We start from the raw sequence: 20,111 nt of genomic DNA, 5'->3' as shown, positions 1-20,111 counted from the left end.
TCATTGGTTGTCACAAAATCATCCGCAAGATTATAAGTGTTTAGATTTCGTTATTATAATCCATTTTGTATTATTTTAACACGTTACAGAGTACAAGAGTGTAAGATTTTTTTATTATCACTTGCAAACGTGATGTCCATTAGAACTCATTATACAAAAAAAAACTTATTTCTTTCTTTACAAATCTCCTACTATGCATTTTTTTTTTTAATCTCCTACTATGCATAAGAAATCTCTTACTAATTCTGGCGATATACAGATAGACAGTATCCAAAACTTTATTTGAATGTTCATATGTGAGGAGTAACACAATGACCATTATCTAAAAATGCTTTTAACAGTTTTTTTTTTTTTTTTTTTTTTTTCATTTTTTTAACTTCATAGATTTCCATTAACCAAACACATTACAAGACCAAAAGGCCTAACATGGCACGCAAGCCGCAAAGATAAAAACAAACAAGGCCCAAAGACCAACAAGGGCGCAGCCCAATACATACAAAAGCTGAAGCAGGCCGAGAAGCCCAAACAACAACAACAAAAGCTGAAACGAGAGTCGACACCCCTTCCTGCAAACACAAGCAAGAACAGAGAACAAAAGCCAACAGAGATTACTGTTGCTGTATAGATAAACACAATGATAACATAGAAATTGATGGAGAAGTTCAGTTTCTAAGAAAATGTAGTGGAGATTGACAACATCGTTGGCCGAGATTCTGGATTTGCTTGTAAACACAATAAAGCCATTTCCACCATCTTCAAGAGCTTCTCTCTATTTTGTCCCCGTGGTTCTAATACACGTTCATCGGAAATGCTTCTTAGCGACAGAGCTTCTCCTGGAGACGAAGACAAACTCGATACCAAATCTCCCGGATGTTTCCCAATTATCAATTCGAGTATCAAAACCCCGAAGCTATACACATCGCATTTCTCCGTCACCTTCATCGTGTAAGCAAACTCTGTTGCGAAAAATCAAGTTCAATTTCGAATTTAGTGATTTAAATTTCATAAGCTCAAAATCAGATTTAGGGATTTAGATTTACCTGGTGCAACGTAGCCGTAGGTTCCAGCAACGGCGGACCAGTTTGATGAATCCGTCTTTAGAAGTTTTGCTGTACCAAAATCGGAGATCTTAGCTGTGTAATCGTTATCGAGAAGGATGTTTCCGCTGCTAATATCACGGTGAACGATCGGTGTTATTCGGTCATGGTGCATATACGATAAAGCGTGAGCCACACCTTTCACGACGTTGATCCTTTTGGTCCAAGTGAGTCGCTTAGCTTCTTCGTCGTTGGCTAAGAGTTTGTTTAAACTTCCTTTTTCCATGTACTCGTAGATCAGAAATGTGTGGCGGCGGTGGGAGCAGAAGCCGAAGAGCTTCACAACGTTGCGGTGACGGATCTCTGTTAATGCTTTTACCTCGTTTAGGAACTCTTGCTTCACAACTGGCTTTGATATCTCTTCGTCTATTGTGTCATGTAGTCGTTTAACGGCTATGATTGTATCTTGGAGGTTTGCTCTGTAGACTTTGCTGTATCCTCCGGTTCCGATGAGGTGTGTTGGATCGAATTCGTTTGTTGATTCGATGATATCTTGGTATTTGAATTTGCCATCAACGCTGAATATGGACATATTCTCTCCTGTTTCAGGATCTGTGTTTCTTCCATTTTGTAGTTTTCGTTTCCGAATGCAGTAGGTGAATGTGTTTGCACATATAGAGAGAATGACGAGTACTCCTAGGATTGGCACTAATATCCACACAACAAGGTTGCCATTTTTCTTCGGTTTCTTCAACTCACGGCATGGTTTCAATCTTTGTTTAGGAATATTACTGCATAAGCCTATGTTTTCCTCCAATGCATCTGCTGTTGCTTTTCGAAACGTTGGAGTATCTGGAAGCGGACCTTCGAGTTTATTGTTTGATATATCGACGTTCGTCAGCGCTATCATGCCCTCGAAAGTTGTTGGAATGAGACCTGAGAGATTGTTGTGTGAGAGGTCGAGCTTGTCGAGGCTTTGCAGGGAGCTTAGTTGTGATGGGATTTCTCCGTCGAGCTGGTTGTGGCTGAGATCAAGTTGCGTTAACTGAGTCAGCTTTGATAGTCGGGGAATGCTTCCGTCGAATTTGTTTCTGCTCAGGTTCATGTCATGAAGCTTTAAAAAGGAGTCAAAGGTTTGTGGGATCTCTGAGCTGAAATTGTTTGAGGATAAGTCAAGAGACTCAAGATTGGTTAAGAAACTTAAACCTGCAGGAACTCTTCCAGATAACTGATTCCCATTAAGTCGTAGCCTCGACAAATTCGTGAGATTTCCAATTGCTTCTGGAAGTTCACCAAAGAGGTTGTTGGTAGATAGATCCAGCTCAACTAGTTGTGTCATGTTCCAAATCTCTGTTGGGATAGCACCCGTGATGTTGTTGTTTGACATGATCAAGGCACCTAGCTTTGGACTCTTCTCCCAGTTGCTAGAAATCTCACCGTGGAATTTGTTGTGGCTGAAATCAATGAAGTTAAGGTCTGGGTAAATCCCAAAAGCTTCAAAAATATCGCCAGTGAATTTGTTTCCTAGAAATCTTGCTCTGATCAGGCTCTTGCAATCTCTCAAGCTTTTCGGGATAGGACCTTCGAGGTGATTGTAATCCAATGAGATATTTTGAAGCTTCCTACCTTTGCAAACAGTTTCAGGAAAGAAACCAGTGAAGTTGTTGGTGTCAAGTATCAAGGTAGTTAGATGTGAAGAGTTTGCTACTCCTGGCGGGATCGCACCAGAGAGGTGGTTAACACGAAGGTACAAACTTTCCAGCTTGGTAAAGTTACCAAAGGAATCAGGAACAGAACCTGTAAGTTTGTTCTGACTTAAATCTAAATTGATCATGGATTCCATGTTGCCTAGCTCCTGGGGAATGACACCAGTTAAATAATTCAGGTAAAGATAAAGATACGTCAAGTTCTTGAGATTTCCGAAGGAAGAAGGAATTGAACCGGTAAGTTTGTTGTTATTCAACTGTAAATCAATCATCGATTCCATGTTGCCTAGTTCCGGGGGAATGACACCAGTTAAATAGTTCTCGTAAAGATAAAGAATAGTCAAATTCTTGAGATTTCCTAAGGAAGAAGGAATTGAACCGGTAAGTTTGTTGTTACTCAACTCTAAATCGATCATGGATTCTATGTTGCCTAGTTTCGGGGGAATGCCACCAGTTAGATAGTTCTGGAAAAGAGAAAGAAGCGTCAAGTTCTTGAGATTACCTAAGGAAGAAGGAATTGAACCAGTAAGTTTGTTCTGACTTAGCGCTAAATTTGTCATGGATTCCATGTTGCCTATTTCTGGGGGAATGACACCAGTTAGATAGTTCTCGTAAAGATAAAGAACCATCAAGTTCTTGAGATTTCCTAAGGTAGAAGGAATTGAACCGGTAAGTTTGTTCTGACTTAAAGCTAAATCTGTCATGGATTCCATGTTACCTAGTTCCGGGGGAATGACACCAGTTAGATAGTTCTCGTAAAGATAAAGAACCATCAAGTTCTTGAGATTTCCTAAGGAAGAAGGAATTGAACCGGTAAGTTTGTTCTGACTTAGCGCTAAATCTGTCATGGATTCCATGTTGCCTAGTTCCGAGGGAATGACACTAGTTAGATAGTTTTGGTGAAGATAAAGTACCGTCAAGTTCTTGAGATTTCCTAAGGAAGGAGAGATTTCTCCGGTTAAGTGATTTGTGGAGAGGTCAAAGTAGATGAGTTTAGAGAGGTTTCCGAATTGAGGAGGGATGGTTCCAGATAAAAGGTTCATGCTAAGATCTACGTAAGCAAGGTTTGAGAGAGAAATGAAGGGGAAATCTTGGAAAGTACCTTCTATACCAGTGTTAGTGAGGTTTAACTCTTCGATACTCCCTCGTGAGTTGCAAGAAACACCATACCAACTGGTGCAGGAAAAGCTAGTATTGGTGTTTGCATCATGGACCCATGAAGACAGTTTTGATGAGTTCGTGAAAGTGGATTTCCATTTCAGAAGAGCATTTGCTTCTGCGATAGTTGCAGAAGCTGAAATGGAACAGCTCAAAATAATGGAAATGAACAAAAGAAAACGAAAATCATAAAGATTCTTCTCTGCAAAACCCATTCTTACTTACTCTCACTCCCTCTCTCTTATCTTTCTCTCTTGGTGTTAGATAAAGCTATCCAAGTTCTGGCTATTTAATAATCCTCATGTGCACTCAGTGATTGACTTGGAGTCGTCTCCTTGATAATGAAGGGCTAACCCCGCCGTGGGTTCGAATTACTTATTTTGGCGTTTACCTTTTGTGAAGTTACATAGAAAAGTGCTTACGGGTTCTTCTTTGAATTTTCTGTTGAGTGAATGAGTATTGGTCGTTGTGTTTTGGAAGTCATTGTGTTTTGGATGATACCAGTGAGTGGATAATATTGGTCAAGAAGATTTGGGTTGAATCTAGCGACATGAAAACGAACAACTTAGCGATAAAAAAATATAAATTAAAAAACAATTAAAAACAATTAAAAACAATTAAATTAAACTTAAAGAAATGTCTTTTATATTCTTAACAGTTGTGTCTTTTAATCGCAACTTTCCGTAACAAAATATTGACGGTTATTTTTTCTCGCTTGTGTCTTTTATTGCAACTTCATATATTGTAATTTTCTGTCAAAATATTTACTTTTATTTTTTTCCGGTTAGTTATATATATACTTTTCTATAACTACAAAAATTTATAATATGCATCATTTTGAGTTATATTTGTTTTAAAGAAATTATCATATAAACAAATTTATAATATTTTTCTTTGCGATATCACGATGGGTTTGAGTTCTAGTTAAATTAAACTAATTCTTATTAAATTAAATTAAAATAAATTAAATTCAAATAACGTAAATTAATTGTAGTCAAATTAAATTTGATAAAACTAAAGTAAATAAATATATTAATTTATATTTTTTCAGATATATATATAAATTACAATTTTATTTTAAAATATAAATTAGCACAAAAAATAATTAAATTTTTTAAACATATAGCGACTGTCTAGAGCGACAGTCAAACGAACAACACAACGACAATTATTAACGATTGTCGCTGTAACTGGTCGCTGAATCCACTGACAGACAAACAAACAATGTATGTTGTAGGAAAACGAACATGGCCTAACTGTTAATATTTTTTTTTTTCCCAGAATTTGCTTGGCTCATGTTTCACGGAAGTAAAGAAATCTAATGTAGTTGTATCCAAAAGTTTGTTTTTTGCTTAGTATATGTTTTTATATATTAGTCTGTTCGTTTCACCACCGCAGACGGTAGCGGCGGCGGCAAACTCTACTGCAGATTATTGTTCGTTTCGTCGCCACTACTGCAGCCATTACCGCTGCCGCTGACGCAACTTGTGTGCATGTTCGTTTTCATGCCGCTGTCGCTGCCGCAAGTGTCTATGTTCGTTTCGTCACCGCTGCGTTAGTTTTAACTGAATTCTTATTTTATTTTTATAAATTTGTATAATTATATTTTGAATCAAAGAAATGTAATTTAAATATAGTTACATCCATAACATTTTTAAAACATAGTCTTATACATCAATAAGCTCCTTAAAACAGACCCTTAACAAAGATAAATAAGTGTTTAAAACAGAGCCTTAACAAAGATAAGTAAGTGTTTAAAACAGAGTCTTATACATCAATAAGCTCCTTCCAATTCTTGCCTAAATTCATTCAACAACAACAACAACGAAGAATCATATTAAAGATACAACAAGTAAATGCTACAAGAGAATACGTGAATCATATTCTTTGAGACATGATTTTATTGACTTTGAGACATATACGTGAATCATATACATTGATTAGCAATCAGTGATATGCAAGTAATGATTTTATTGACTTTGAGACATCAATGATATGCAAGTAAATGCTAAAGTAAACCAATTCTAGACCAATAAAGAGAACACAAAGATTTTGTTAACTCTAGTTTAAAGTGGACAGAATAATGATTCATTGATGTTAAAAGCAAACACATTTCATCTATTTATGAACAATGAAGTAAACCAGTCCACAAGATTGATGAAAGGGTACCTTAAAAGCAAGAGAAGGATAACCAAAGAAGAGAGCAACAGAGACAAATGCAAGTAGACTTCTCTTTGAAAGGAGGGTCTTTATGCTCTAGTATAAGCCGGCAAACAAAGCATCAAGCATGAGAACTTCCCTCTGTTACACAACAATGAGAATGATTTAGTCTTTAATATATAACTCTTTAGAAACCAATCCATTGCATCAAAATCAAAGCTAAAGACACTCATTGTACAAAAACTCTTTAGAAACCAATCCATTGCATCTAAATCAAAGCTAAAACAAAAACTGAGAAGAGAACAAATTCTGATTTACTTAAGGGCAATGCAAATCTAAATCGAAATAACTCCGATGGCCAATAGAGAACAAATGAAGTTTAGAAAAAACCCACCAAGTAGAGAGTAGCTAAACTAGCTGAGAGAACACATATCAAAAAAAAATTCTCAAATTCTCAAGAAATTTAAGTTAGTGAATAACGAAAAGTACCTCAGAGTAGAGAATCAAATTCGTCAGAAGTAACAACTGAAGGGAGTTTTAATTGAGCTCAAGTCACTGGAAATTGAATCTGGAGATCGAGACGGCGAAGAGATTGGTTTCAAGAGCTTAGGTTTGATCAAGACGACGAAGAAATTGAATCGCTGAAGAAGAAGAAGAAATAGGTTAGGTTTGTTGGTAGTTTCTCAAACATAGTAAGAGTATTTATGTTATTTACCAGATATAACGCAGATTTTAATCGTTTGACGCTGACTTTAATTAGCGTCTAAAATTTTTAGCCGCAAGATGTTGCGTTTGCCGCAGCTACTTGCGTCACCAAAACGAACATGCTCAATTGCGTCTACCGCTGCCGCAACAAGCTGCGGTGACCAAACGAACATGCTAATAGTCTAGCATTTTAGGATTTTTTTTTTTTTTTTTCTTGTAAACAGCATTTTAGGATTTTAATAGCTCAAAGTTTGTAAGTTATTAATTTTATTGGTAAAATGATAATGGTGTTTAATTAGGGGTACTATTCAATCATGTAATAAAATTTAAATTTATGCCCAATCCGATATTATTCAATTATGTATTATAAATTATACATTAAAATCTAGTGTTATGATATTTGTAAATCATGCCTTAAATTTTTTTAAAGTCTTGCTGCTATTCGATTAAAATTTTAAAAATACTTCATACTGAAATTCTAGTGTTATCTAAAATAGATTTTTTTTTGAAAAAAAAATCTTCTTAACTTTGATATTATTGGAAAGAGTGTTGAAAATTAGAACTTTGTATCCGTTTGACCAAAATAGAATTTTCGTTTTAACTAATGACGCTTTTTGTTAGAAAGACGGATCAATTAAAAAATTAGCTATCCAAATGTTAAGCATATTTAGAAGTCCAACAAAAAACTTATGGTAATGGTTTGATACTTTATAGTATGTTTCGTTGTAGATTTATTTACTCATAATATATAATAAGTTATCTCTTATAACATTTGTTGTGTTTAAAATATTTTTTTGTGAAACAAACACAAAACTATAAAAACATTACTTAATTTAAGACGGAAGAAGACAAATACTTCATTGTATTCAATGTTTTGCTTTGCATGGCAAATTCAGTTCACGTTTTGGTTCAAATATTTATAATTCATTTCTAGGAGAACAAAGAATATGACTTTTATTTACAATATATAAGAACTCTACAATAACATATATCCGGATGGAGATGATGATTAATTAAAAGATATGACAAATTTCAAAAACAAGCATGTCGCTCGGTGAATTCCCGAGCTCTCTAATCAAACTGGAATCTGTTATTCTTGAAAAGTTGTCCAATTTCAGGTACAAGAGGATCATTTGGGTTTGGATCCGCCAATAATACAGTTATGGATAAAAGCACATGTGATTTATTTATTAACTCTTAATTAACAAGAATGAAAATCCTTTTAATAGAATGAGAAAGAACAAAATAAACAACATAAAACAAAATATTTGATTTATGAATCAATTTTTTGAACCTTTTCAACAGTGAGAGAAGGAGTCCACTTGTCTTTAAGAATGTCAATGCAAATCGATCCGCTGGACTTGATATTTGAATGGTAAATCGGAGTTTTGAATGTACTGTTAAAAAATAAGTCATAAAACGTATTTATATTGTAAACAACAAAATTAACCTTTCAAATTTGTAGTAGGTAACAAACCTTGGGTGGTTTAAAAGGATAATCTTCAGGAAACTCAATGTCGAGGCGAAATATACCACTGGCGTAGGGAGTACCGTTGGGACCTTGAATCATTGTTTTTCATTTGAATACATTGTTTGAGTCGTCGTCTTTACCTATTGTGATACTTCTCTTTTATTTTTTATTTTTAGCACATCATACACTAGATAATCAAGTTTCTAAAGTATGACAAAAACAAAATCGTTAAATTTAGAAATGTGAATACTATCAATATTTGATAATGCATAAAAGAAAAGAAAACAAAGAAGTACTAACCAATACTGTACAAAGAGGCTTTGGAGGACATGGCCTTGAATTCCGTCTCAATTCGCCGCATCGCTTTAGCCTTCACCGACATTTTCTTGCAATTACTCACCAAACTAATTCCCTATGCATGAAATGGAACAACAAGATGATTGGTGTTAGTATGATGGTGTTGTTAAATTTAAAGGAAAAAAAATAACTATTAAAAATATATGAAAATTAATCGCTTACTTGGAATATGTCGTTAGAATGAATTGTATTGAAATCAAATGAACGGATCTCGGACCTTATATAGTTTCAGAAAATATAACTAATAAATGTCTTCATTATTATTGTTATCACTATTAATAATATATTAGGTGAGTACCCACGCTACGCGTGGCTTGTTATTTTGAAAATTATTTTAAAATAATTATGTTTAATTATTTTTATAGCTAATTTATATTATTTTCGCATATGTTATTGTGTAGTTAATAAAGTTATATTCATTATATAATTATATTTGTATGTTAGATTCCTTTTTGATTCAAATATCAATTATATTTTTTCATGTATAAATCTTCTTATCTATATATCCAAGATTCTAATCTTTTTTAACTATCATGAAATACTTACATCAACAATATAGGATACAATGGTATCCAATTTTGTTACTTATTTGGTTTGAAAGTTGCGTAACTTGATTCTAAGCGAACAATTTCTTATTCCATGTATTCTCTCCTAATCTAGTATTCCAATCACATCATGCAGACTCATGGCTAAATATTGGATTGACATAATTTAAATAACAAATTTATAACTAACTATTCATTTGCTTTAAAAGGTTTCACATGAAAGAGAAAAAAAGAATGCAAAAATCAAATAGTCTTTTAGGTTTTTCTCTTTGCATTTGCATATAGCCATATTGGAGAGAGTGACATATATTAATTTTTTTGGTATATCTAACGTTTCAAAAGACCATTACTTAAAAAAACATGCATGTCATTATTAATGTTACCAATTTATCATAAAACTAAAAAACATATCACGTAGACCAAAAAATGTAATAATAAGAAACGACTAACTTAAAATTACTAAACTAAGAAAGGTTAAGTAGCAAACAGATAAGTTGCAATACACGAAAATTTCTAACCGTTATCAAGTAAAGACTATTAAAAAAATAGCAAAATAAGAAAAGTAAAATGAAAGTAGTGTTTGATACATTAACAAGATTTTTTTATATTTTTTCTTTTAAATAAAGATATTTAATTAAGAGTGAGATTGACGGATGATTCAATGCAATGTGAAATTTTAATTTTTTATCACTAAGTTTTGTATAAAAAAAAAAAAATATTTAGTTGGCCAACTTTCATATATATATGATTTTATTGATGATATCTCTGCTTTTTTTTTTTTTTTAACTGCAACTGAATTTTATTTATGAGTGTAAATTTTTACAAAGCAAGTTTGCAAGCCATGGTGGCTGGTTTCTTGTATCAGCTTGAAATATTGAGTTCGTGAACTCTGAGGAAGCTAGATAATGAGCTACTTTATTATAATGGCGTTTGATGAATCTAAAGACAACAGATGAGAACTTTGATGATCAGTAGTCTATATCCTGTAGTAAACTAGCGATTTCACTTCGAGAAGTTTTGCCATTATTTGTATTGATGAGAACCTCACAATCTCCTTCGAACTGGATCATCTTATAGCCTTTAGTCCAACCTTGTTGCATCGCCACTAGAAGAGCTTTGGTCTCGGCTTCTGAAGGAGTGTTGACATGATCCACAATTGATGAGCCCCATGCATGTGCGCTACCTTGGTGGTCTCGTATTATCCATCCTCCTGTGCTCAGAGAGTGATTAATATGAAAACCTGCATCAAAGTTACATTTCACAAAAGGAGCCGTTGGTTTTGTCCATGTCGTGATGGTCGGCGATACACTTGTTGGAAAGAGGTTCCTTGCTGCGCATTCATGTTAAATATCTACTCATTTACATTTGCAATTGATTGGGAAATGACCATCGACGGGCATTCACTGTATTTTTTGAACACGGAATTGTTCCTTGCCTTCCAAAGTCTCCAAATAAGCCAAAACGGAGTCATTTTTTGTTGTTCGCTGAAACTATTGTTAAGACAGGCATCCAACAAAAAAGGAAATATTCTCTTCCACATCTTGTGTAAAGAGATGTCCAGTTAGTTGGGGAAGATTCGTGAGTCTCCATGTCATGCTTGCGAAAGGACAGGTGAACAGAACGTGGCATATTGTCTCCTCAGCAGTTAAACAACGTGAACAGTATGGACTTTTAAATCTTAGCTACATGCTTAAAAAGAAGTCTTTCACTGATAAACAATAATAATTTTAAAATAATCATCTACATATATATTTTTGGGGACGATTTGTGTCGAAAAATTCTTTTTTAATTTCGATATTATATGTTTAGTCCCTACAAAATCAATCAGACAAGATATTTTCTTTAGGACAATGACCAAATTTTTGATAAACAATTAAGATATTGTACTAACTACTTGCCTAAACATAGATATTGTTAACTACTACCCTCGTAAATTGCACAAATCAATCCCTAAAACTCTACGAAATTCATTAATGCTAATTTCCTAATTAGCAAAATATGGAAATCAATCATAACTAACCATATCTACAATTACTTGATTCAAAAATAATTTTTGTTTTAAATGCTAATGATATCTTACCAAAATTTATTCTTCTTTTATCAATTGCAATACAAAATCTAATTTTTGTTACCTCAAATAAACACACAATATACTAAAGAAATCTGTATTTTCGTTCTTAATTGGCTTTATTCCTAAAAATATTTAAACAATATTTTGTTTTTGATTTGAAAATATATAAATCGTATATGTAGTTATAACAAACAACTATTTTCAAATCAAATGGTTTTCTATTTGAATTTTAGAAAAAAACTGTAATAATATTTTAATGCCATATCTAAAAAAACTCAATAAATTGATATATTGTTCTAACAAATCAATATTTAATAACAATAAATTAATTTGATTCACGTTTTTAATTTAATGCTAATAAGGAAAAATCAAATTCTAATGGTTTTTAGTTATGGCATTAAAGATTTACTGCCAAAAATAAAATAATTCGAATGCTAACAATAAACATAAATGTGATCGATTTCTTTCCTACAAAAATGGTAATCTTTAGCATCTTCCATAGCTAATTTATATTTTTTCAAATTTTGAGTTCAATGTTTTCTTAATTTTCGTTAATCGTTGTTAATATATCTTTTGGCAAAATTTCCCTACAAAAAAGGTAACCACATTAACACTTGCGTATTATTTTTGTTTAGATTTGTAAACTAATAACAAGCATATATTCTCAAGATATTCGAATATTAGAATATTACCTAAACTAAAATATCTAGAACATTCTAACGTCTAAATGATCCACTATAAATAACCATCTCATATCGAACAATTACCACAACCACAATTTGCCTCAGTCTAAATGATCTCTCAGAATTTTTATATAGCAAGGTATTTCTTATGTATAGCTCTAGAGATGTTTTGCTATACAGAATATTTATCAGTGCTTGTGTGACGAATTTAATAGATTGAGTTTGTGATTTTGTTGTTTGTAGAGCTTTATGAGCAAGCTATTGAGTATGAGAAAGGTTCGTTAATCACTTCTAATGGAGCTTTGACGATGCTTTCTGGTGCTAAGACTGATCGAGAGATAAGCGTGTTGTTAGAGATGCGATTACTGAGGATGAGCTTTGGCGATTACAGAATTTTTATCCTCTATTTTGGTTTATTGATTTTTGTTTTTGATTTTGATTTTGATTTTAAGGGTTTGTCTAATATTGAAATCGATGAACATACTTTCATGGTGGTGAACAGAGAAAGAGCTGTTGATTACTTGAATTCCTTGGAAAAGGTTTACCTTATGCCTAAAAGTTAGATTCTTTCCCATCATTCTGGATGCAATATGGGAAAAGATGGAGATGTTGCCCTCTTCTTTGAACTTTTAGGTATTGCAACTTTTTAAGCCGACGTGAACGCTGAAAAAAAAGAGAAACACCGACGTGAACGCAGAGAGAAGATTACTTGCGCAACCATCGACGGAAAGAAAGAGAAACAAAACCTTTCTTCTTCTTTTTTTTTTCTATATTTGTCTAGAAAAAAAAAATTAACGTTTCTTTTGGATGTAAAGAATCTTTTCTATTTAGATGTTTTGGCACAAAAAACGAAGAAAAAAACTATAATTTTGTAATTTATTTTATTTTAGTTTATGATTAAGGGAAATTGAAAAAAAAAGATCCTCTATATCCAAATCTCCCAAATAACTTTCTTATTTCTAGATTCTCCCAAAAAAATATTTTTTTAATTTTAGTTTATAATTTTATTTAGTTTTCAAATTTCATTTTGTTTTACACCAAGGGTTAAATCCTATACCACATTTTTTGTTTGCACGCTCTTTAAGTTATCTTACAATTTAGTTAAATTTACTTAATTTTGAACTTTATGATAGTAACTTAATAACATTAATCTTATTCATATAAATATTTAGTTATATAGTAAATGGCGAATAATACTATTAGAGCTACATCTTATTAAATATCATATACATTATAGTTTACAAAATCATAAATTTATAAATTATAAAATAAATGGAAAAGAATCAACCCGCAGTGAACCTCTTAATAAGTTGGTATCTATAATATTTAGATTCTATAAAATTTTTGTAATATTAATAATATTTGAAATCTAGAAAAAAATTTTTTTTGTATGATAAAAACCATTTGAAATTAAATTACTTTTTTAATTTAATATCATCTATATTAGTTAAGAACGCACGTAATAACGCACCATAAAAAAACATGTATATATTAGTTAAGAAAACTATTTTAAGCCAAATACGTTCATTTTAACAAAAAAAAATATTATATAACAAACACGTAATAACGCACCATAAAAATACACTCCCGATATAATGTGCTTATAATAAACAGATTTTCTTAATTAAACAAGATTAAACCAAACAAATACAAATATAATATCAAAAATAAATAGATATAAAAAGTAAGATGATAAATTCAAAATATAACTTGATTATTTAAATATAGATGATATAGAATTAAAAAAATAATATAATTTCTAACGTAAATAATCAACCCGTGGTATACCGCGGGTCAATATCTAGTTAGTAATAGATAAATTTAGCATTTAGTTGCTTTTAAAGAAATTTAAATAAATTTCTGTAAAAATTAATTAAAAATAGTAGCCAGCATGGAAATTTTTTCATATTTTCATTTGCCAACTGGCTGATAAAAAAGGTTCTGTTAATAAAATTAAGCTGTTTATTTATTTTACTATTTAATAATCATTTCTCAGATTTTAAACCTAGTCTATATAATAACATTATTTTGAAGACTAATATTATATTTAAAAGGACAAGAAAAATATCGAAAATATTATGAAATCTCTGAAATTTAAGTTAGAAAGTAAACTGGAATCTCATAAACTAAATGAATATATATTTTACTCTATTTTAAAGCATATATTTTTAATAGTCAAGTAGTCATTATTTAGTTATTTATAAATTATCTTAACCTATATATTTTTGGTAAAGGGTTTTGTTGCACCAAACTTAAAAAAAAAAAGGTTTGCAAAACTAGTAAACCAAACTCGGACCTAATCAACCACAAGAGTAAGAAAGCAAAAAATTACAACCCAACATGTATATAGCCTTCACATGTTGTGCCACTGAAGTGAAAAGTTACAACCCAACATGTATACAACCAAACTAATAATCGGAGACAATCTATCTTTTGCATATATATAATAAAAAAAACTCATTTCTCAATTCCTCATCAGAAAATCACCATAATACATCTCACACTATTGGTGCACATAATGTCTTTTACTAGAAAATCGCAACAACATATCAAAATTTTGTCAAAAACATATCAAAAAACACCATAATGTCTTTCATGTGTTTGTGCCTTTGCGGACGGAAAAATGTTATGGACGGTCCCGTCCATTTTCAAAATCTCAATATCAATTTCTGTATTTCTGTATTGTGTCCACTGAAGTGGTAGAAGTTGTTTTATTCTATAAAATTCATTAGTATGCGTAGATTGATGGATGAGCTATATTGAAGTTTTCATACACTAACTTAGAATTTGTGATCAAAGAATGGCAAAAGGTACATATTAATAAAAGGAATCTCAGCAGAAATGAAATGACCAGGGTCCTTACAAAATTACATAGAGAAGATCAGAAAAATTTTAACATTCAAGAAACATTTTGTGTCAAAGATTTACTTCTCCAACTGCAACATTGGGCGAGGCTGGATACTCTTCATACCCTGTGATTCCGGTAATCCTAATCCTCGTATTCGGCTACAATATCAACACATAAGTCACAACATAAGTGTCATTACTTCAAAGAGATTTCAGTTTCATCAGCCATAGCAAATTACAACAAGTAACTGATAGTAGTCTGTTGATTGTAACATTACATAGTTCAAATATAAGGAAGAGGACTTTCAGCAATACCTGTCTGTGACCGATATTTCTACGGTACTTCTTCTTAGGCTTGTACTTGAAGACTACCACTTTATCATTCAAACCCTACAACAACAAATGACATTCCGGTTATTCCAAGTTTAGAGGCGACTACATAGTCGAAAATACAAAACCACCAATCAGAAATTTAAGAAATCGTTTGTATTGACTTACTTGACTTTCCACAACAGCATGTACAGTGGCATTGGTCACAACCGGCTTGCCAATGTAAGTGTGTGTCTTTGTTCCAACAAGCAACACTTTGTTGAGAACAATCTGCACAAGAGAAAAAACAAAATATGAAAACTTCAGGAATCACCAAAAATGCAACAGAGAACAGCTTAACACAATGTTAACATAGGCAAAAGAATAGAACTTCTACACAAGCCACAAAGTTTACTCAATCTTCCATAGTTACATCATCTTTTCACAGATATACCATTTCGTACACAGAGTTTTTTACAAAGAAGAACACATCACATAGTCATTGAAAGCAAATGTGCATATACCTGGTCATCAACATTTGCATCTTTTAGCCTCTGAGTGTAGAGATATCTCCCTGGAAACACTATGTATTGGCGTCCACCAACCTATTCAAACCAAAGAGAACAACACTAAGCTAAATCAGAGATTGCAAATGAGAGAAACAAAATCAATTATAACAAAGCCAAACTCTAAACCTTGAAGAGTATATGCCACAAAAACACAATCTCTCCCTTAAGAAGTCAACATTCGTTAAACCTAAACCCTAAATCTTAAGAGTAGATACCACAAAAACACAGTCTCTCATTATCAAAACTCTAAAATCAAATTCATCAATCAACCAAACCTAATTCCGAATTCCAAAAGCTAAACACCGAAATTGAGAATTTGTTGTTTCGTATGATTCAACAAGCTCACCATAATAACAGCGAAAATCTCTTCTCGTTTAGCTTTTTCCTCAGTAACCTCCGAAACATCGGAAACCACCACAGCTTCGATATCGGTAGTCTCCGGTTCAGCTTCGACGACTGATTCCGCGAATTTCGGAGCGACGGTGAATGCGGTTCGAGACGTCGACGCAGTGGAAGGAGAAAGAAATCCAGTCAGAGGTTTAGCCAAATTAAGCGAAGGTTTAGAGAGAGAACAGAGGATAGTGCTAGAACGGCGAGAATTGACATTGCAATGAGCAGAGAAAGTAGAGCAGAGAGAGAGCGTCGCTGAAGAAGACGCCATTGTTTTCGACTGAGAGAGAGCTCTAAGCTCGAGACTTTGGAGCTCGACGGAGAATAAATCCGCAGTGTTATCCTATCCACTTCCTTTGAAAATTACCATTGTACCCCTGTCTTCAAATTGGTTTAATTTCTAAGCTTGCAATTTCGGTTTACCGGTTTATTTCGGTTCAGATTTTGGGTTTTCCAATTAAGTAATATATTATATACACATCAATTTTGGTTTTGTTCGATTTTTGACAAAAATTATAATTCTAACTACTCTTAATCTCTTTATAGTGTTTAGTGTATTTAAATGTACTTTATATTTAATTAGTTATATTAATTCTGAATATTGGTTAATTACAAATTCACCAAATTTGGTTTCAATTTGAGATTTGGTCTGGGTTGTTATAAGAATTTAGATTTGGTTTGGGTTGTTATAAGAATTTTCTACAGTTTCACAGTTTGTATTATAACAAAATTACTTATGAAATCCGATTTTGGTTCGGTTCGGTTTCTTTTCGCCATCCCTAAATCACATTTCTTTGGAATTCAAAAACTTTTATATGAAGCAAAAATTATCCATATGAGGATAAAAATTTAGAAAGTTGCTCATGTACAAAAATAAAAAGGAAAGCAAAAAACAAGCCAGAATATATTTTTGTATCCTTAGAAATTAGAATTCAAAATATAAACGAAATTAAAGAGAAAAAAAACAGAAATTGTGGAAGAATGATGAGTCAGTCATCAGATTTTTCACCATCAACTCCAAAAGCATCAGCAATGTTGAAGTTCAAGTTCTTCATCATGGTTCTGCTTCTCCCAACTCCATCTCCTTTCCTCATCATTGCTGTAAACTCCGAGAAATCGATCTTCCCGTCCTACATAATTCAAAAGCTCTCGGTTATAGTAAAGTAACATTGAAGAAGGAGGTAAACAAAGAGAAGAAGAAGAAGAGTGGTTTACATTGTCAAGATCAATCTCCTTGATCATGTCGTCCAGAGGTGTATCACATAGACCAAACTCTGTGCAAGCTGACTGAAGCTCATCGATGGTGATATAACCGCTTCCGTCTTTGTCAAAGTACGAAAATGCAGCCACCAGATTCTCCTCTCTCTCCATCTTGTTCATGTGTAAGGTTGCTGCTAGGAATTCTCCGTAGTCTATTGTACCACTGTTGTCGATATCAGCCTGTGACCACAACACACAGAGGATGTTAAACGGAAACAAAAGTTTTTGAAAAGAGGAAAGAGTTTGTTTTGGTTCTTTCATACCGCATCCATGAGAGACTTGATTTCTGATTCCATCAGTTCAGATCCGACTCTCTTCAAACCCGCTTTGAGCTCTTCAAAAGTAATCGTTCCGCTGTTGTCTGTGTCTATCATCTTGAACAATTCCTTCAGACCTCCAATTTCTTCCTCTGAAAGTCTCTCAGCAATTACCTGTGTTCAGAGAAATCAGCATACGGATTGGACATAAAGAAAAAGCGAATGTATATTACTCGAATTCATACCCGTAATGCCATTTTCTTAATCTTATTCATTTGAGAAAACTGCTTTAGACGAGATAAGACTGCTGGATCAAGAGGCTTGTCTGGTGCTGCTTGTTCATCGACAATCCATGGGTGACCTATATAACATTCAGAGCAAACTCAATACTCATTATTTACCATAAAAACAATTCACAACAGTTGCTAATTCCAAATGAACAACAAAGAATGAACATACACAAGGCTTCATGAGCAGAAATGCGTTTCTTGGGGCTCCTTTCGAGCATTTTATAGATCAAATCTTTAGCAGCTTCTGAGATAGTAGGCCACGGGTCAGATTTGAAATCTAACTTCCCTTGCAATATCTGTCTAAAGATTCCAGACTCAGTCTCTGCAATGCCCAAGAGAAAAGAATACATCATTCAAACAAAAACTCGAAACTTGTAAATAGAAAAGACTCTACTTTTTTAGTAGACTAACCTGCCCAGAAGGGAGGAACACCGCTGAGTAAAATGTAGAGGATAACACCAGCACTCCACACATCTATTTCAGGTCCATAACATTTCTTTAGCACCTCTGGTGCAACATAGTACGGACTTCCAACTACGTCATATAAATATTGTCCTGAAGAAGCAAACAAAAACCAATTAGCCGATAAACTGGCATTAATGAGAAGGTTCAAGCCAGACACACAAATGCAGAATAATTTCGATCTACACATTAAGTTTCAGAGACTCCTCAATGACGAACATCTATACACATTAATTTCGATCAATACAATGTTCCCTCTAAGAAGGTAACAAATTTGAATCCAACCAAACAGATCATCAAACCTATACATACCGAAAACCTTATTTCGATTTGCAATCCATATAAAACACAACAAACCTGTTTCTATCAAGAAACCACTTTGTTTCAATTTTCGATTCATAGAAAACACAAATAACCTGATTCTACAAGAAACCAAACCAAAGACTTAATCAAATGCAGAATAGTTCCAATCCACACATTCAAAGACTCCTCAATGAGTAACAACTAACCAAAGCAAGCTCCCTAACTACACCTTATAGACATTGTCCTGAAGAGTAAACTAAAACCAATTAGGCGATGAACCACCAACAATAAGGTTTCAAAGAATCACAGATACAAGCCAAAATACACAAATGCAGAATCATTCCAATCAACACATAAACTTTCAAAGACTCAATGAAGATACAAAGCAAAATTCCCTTAAGCAACGAAAAAATCATCATCAAACCAAAACACCAATTGCAAGATTAATGAATCAATCAACCAAAAGAGAAAAATCAAACCTGGCTTATAGAAGACAGACAAACCAAAATCGGTAGCCTTAAGCTTAGCATCATCTTTAGGACTATCAAACAAGAAATTCTCAGGTTTGAGATCTCTATGCATAACACCAAGAGAATGACAAGCCTCAACAACACCAAGAATCGTCTTAATAAGCTTGACAGCTTCACGCTCACTAAAATGACCTTTAGAAACAATCCGATCAAAAAGCTCACCACCTTCACAAACCTCCATAACAATATGAACAAACACCGAATCTTCATAAGTCCCTTTGATCCTAACAACATTTGGATGCTCAGAGAGATGATGCATGATCTGAATCTCACGCCATACATCTTCGTAATCCTCGCGACACACGAGCTTTCGCTTCGGGATCGATTTGCAGGCGTAATTAGCGGAGGTTGATTTCTCTGTGCAGAGATAGGTTGTTCCAAATTGGCCTTGGCCTAGCTTTTTTCCCAGAAGGTAATGATCTCTTAATCGTGGTGTTTGATATGGTAGAACTGTGTTTGAAGGACGTCTAGGGTTTGGCTTCGTCTCCATTTTTGGTTTTTTGTTGGTTCTTCTTCGATCTCGATTTGAAGAAGAAGAAGATGATAAACAGACTTTTTCTTTGTTGCTCCTTCCCTCTTCTCCAATTTTTTTGACTCTCTCTTTATATCATTTTAATCACATTTTGTTTATTTTCTAATTTAATTTTATATGTTTTGTTTTGTTAATTTTTAATATCAGATTAGTTATCTTGCTTTAACTTTACATAAATAAAAACACCATCATTTTTTAATTTCTAAATCGGTAATTTTATATTAGGGACATTGCAATACTTTAGATATAAATCTCATTTTAAAATTTCTAAATTTAATTACATATATTTGGTTTGTTAATTAGTGACATTGCAAAATTTACTATATAATCCTCATAATATAAATAGGAAAGAATATGTTAAAACAAAAAAATCTCATTTTTTAATTTTTTTTAATTTGTTTTTTTTAAATTTATGTTACATCAGTCATATTGCTATAACTTTAGAAACATTAAAATACAAAGTTTTGGA

General features: G+C 32.9%; 3 protein-coding genes, 1 non-coding gene and 2 pseudogenes across 6 annotated transcripts; all 6 read right to left on the bottom strand.

Moving 5' to 3' along the window:
* Positions 1 to 374: 374 nt before the first annotated feature.
* On the bottom strand, positions 375 to 4,585 carry AT1G35710 (kinase family with leucine-rich repeat domain-containing protein). The gene is made up of 2 exons (NM_103273.2): positions 1,041 to 4,585; positions 375 to 956 (listed from the first exon to the last, which is right to left on the bottom strand). The coding sequence occupies exons 1-2, from the start codon at positions 4,114 to 4,116 to the stop codon at positions 670 to 672; spliced, it is 3,363 nt and encodes a 1,120-aa protein (NP_174809.1). The 5' UTR covers positions 4,117 to 4,585; the 3' UTR covers positions 375 to 669.
* Positions 4,586 to 5,633: 1,048 nt separating this feature from the next.
* On the bottom strand, positions 5,634 to 6,594 carry AT1G09225. The gene is made up of 3 exons (NR_143484.1): positions 6,551 to 6,594; positions 6,071 to 6,202; positions 5,634 to 5,700 (listed from the first exon to the last, which is right to left on the bottom strand). It is a non-coding gene; the product is annotated as an uncharacterized misc_RNA (transcript).
* Positions 6,595 to 7,804: 1,210 nt separating this feature from the next.
* On the bottom strand, positions 7,805 to 8,440 carry AT1G35700 (annotated as a pseudogene). The gene has a single exon.
* A 1,499-nt stretch (positions 8,441 to 9,939) lies between these two features.
* Positions 9,940 to 10,926, bottom strand: AT1G35690 (annotated as a pseudogene; the record flags this gene model as incomplete). Its single annotated transcript has 1 exon — positions 9,940 to 10,926.
* A 3,701-nt stretch (positions 10,927 to 14,627) lies between these two features.
* RPL21C (Ribosomal protein L21) lies at positions 14,628 to 16,373 on the bottom strand. The gene is made up of 5 exons (NM_103272.4): positions 15,965 to 16,373; positions 15,574 to 15,654; positions 15,239 to 15,340; positions 15,056 to 15,130; positions 14,628 to 14,899 (listed from the first exon to the last, which is right to left on the bottom strand). Exons 1-5 carry the CDS (start codon positions 16,277 to 16,279, stop codon positions 14,810 to 14,812), a joined length of 663 nt encoding a protein of 220 aa, NP_174808.1. The 5' UTR covers positions 16,280 to 16,373; the 3' UTR covers positions 14,628 to 14,809.
* A 393-nt stretch (positions 16,374 to 16,766) lies between these two features.
* Positions 16,767 to 19,711, bottom strand: CDPK2 (calcium-dependent protein kinase 2). Its single transcript, NM_103271.4, has 7 exons — positions 19,060 to 19,711; positions 18,227 to 18,370; positions 17,985 to 18,137; positions 17,771 to 17,886; positions 17,532 to 17,699; positions 17,224 to 17,448; positions 16,767 to 17,138 (listed from the first exon to the last, which is right to left on the bottom strand). Exons 1-7 carry the CDS (start codon positions 19,598 to 19,600, stop codon positions 16,998 to 17,000), a joined length of 1,488 nt encoding a protein of 495 aa, NP_174807.1. The 5' UTR covers positions 19,601 to 19,711; the 3' UTR covers positions 16,767 to 16,997.
* Between the last annotated feature and the right edge of the window lie 400 nt (positions 19,712 to 20,111).

The sequence above is a fragment of the Arabidopsis thaliana genome (genome assembly GCF_000001735.4).
Source record: "Arabidopsis thaliana chromosome 1 sequence".
Lineage (NCBI taxonomy): Eukaryota > Viridiplantae > Streptophyta > Magnoliopsida > Brassicales > Brassicaceae > Arabidopsis > Arabidopsis thaliana.
Note: the sequence above shows the minus strand (reverse complement) of the source record. Positions and strands in the feature narration are given on the sequence as shown.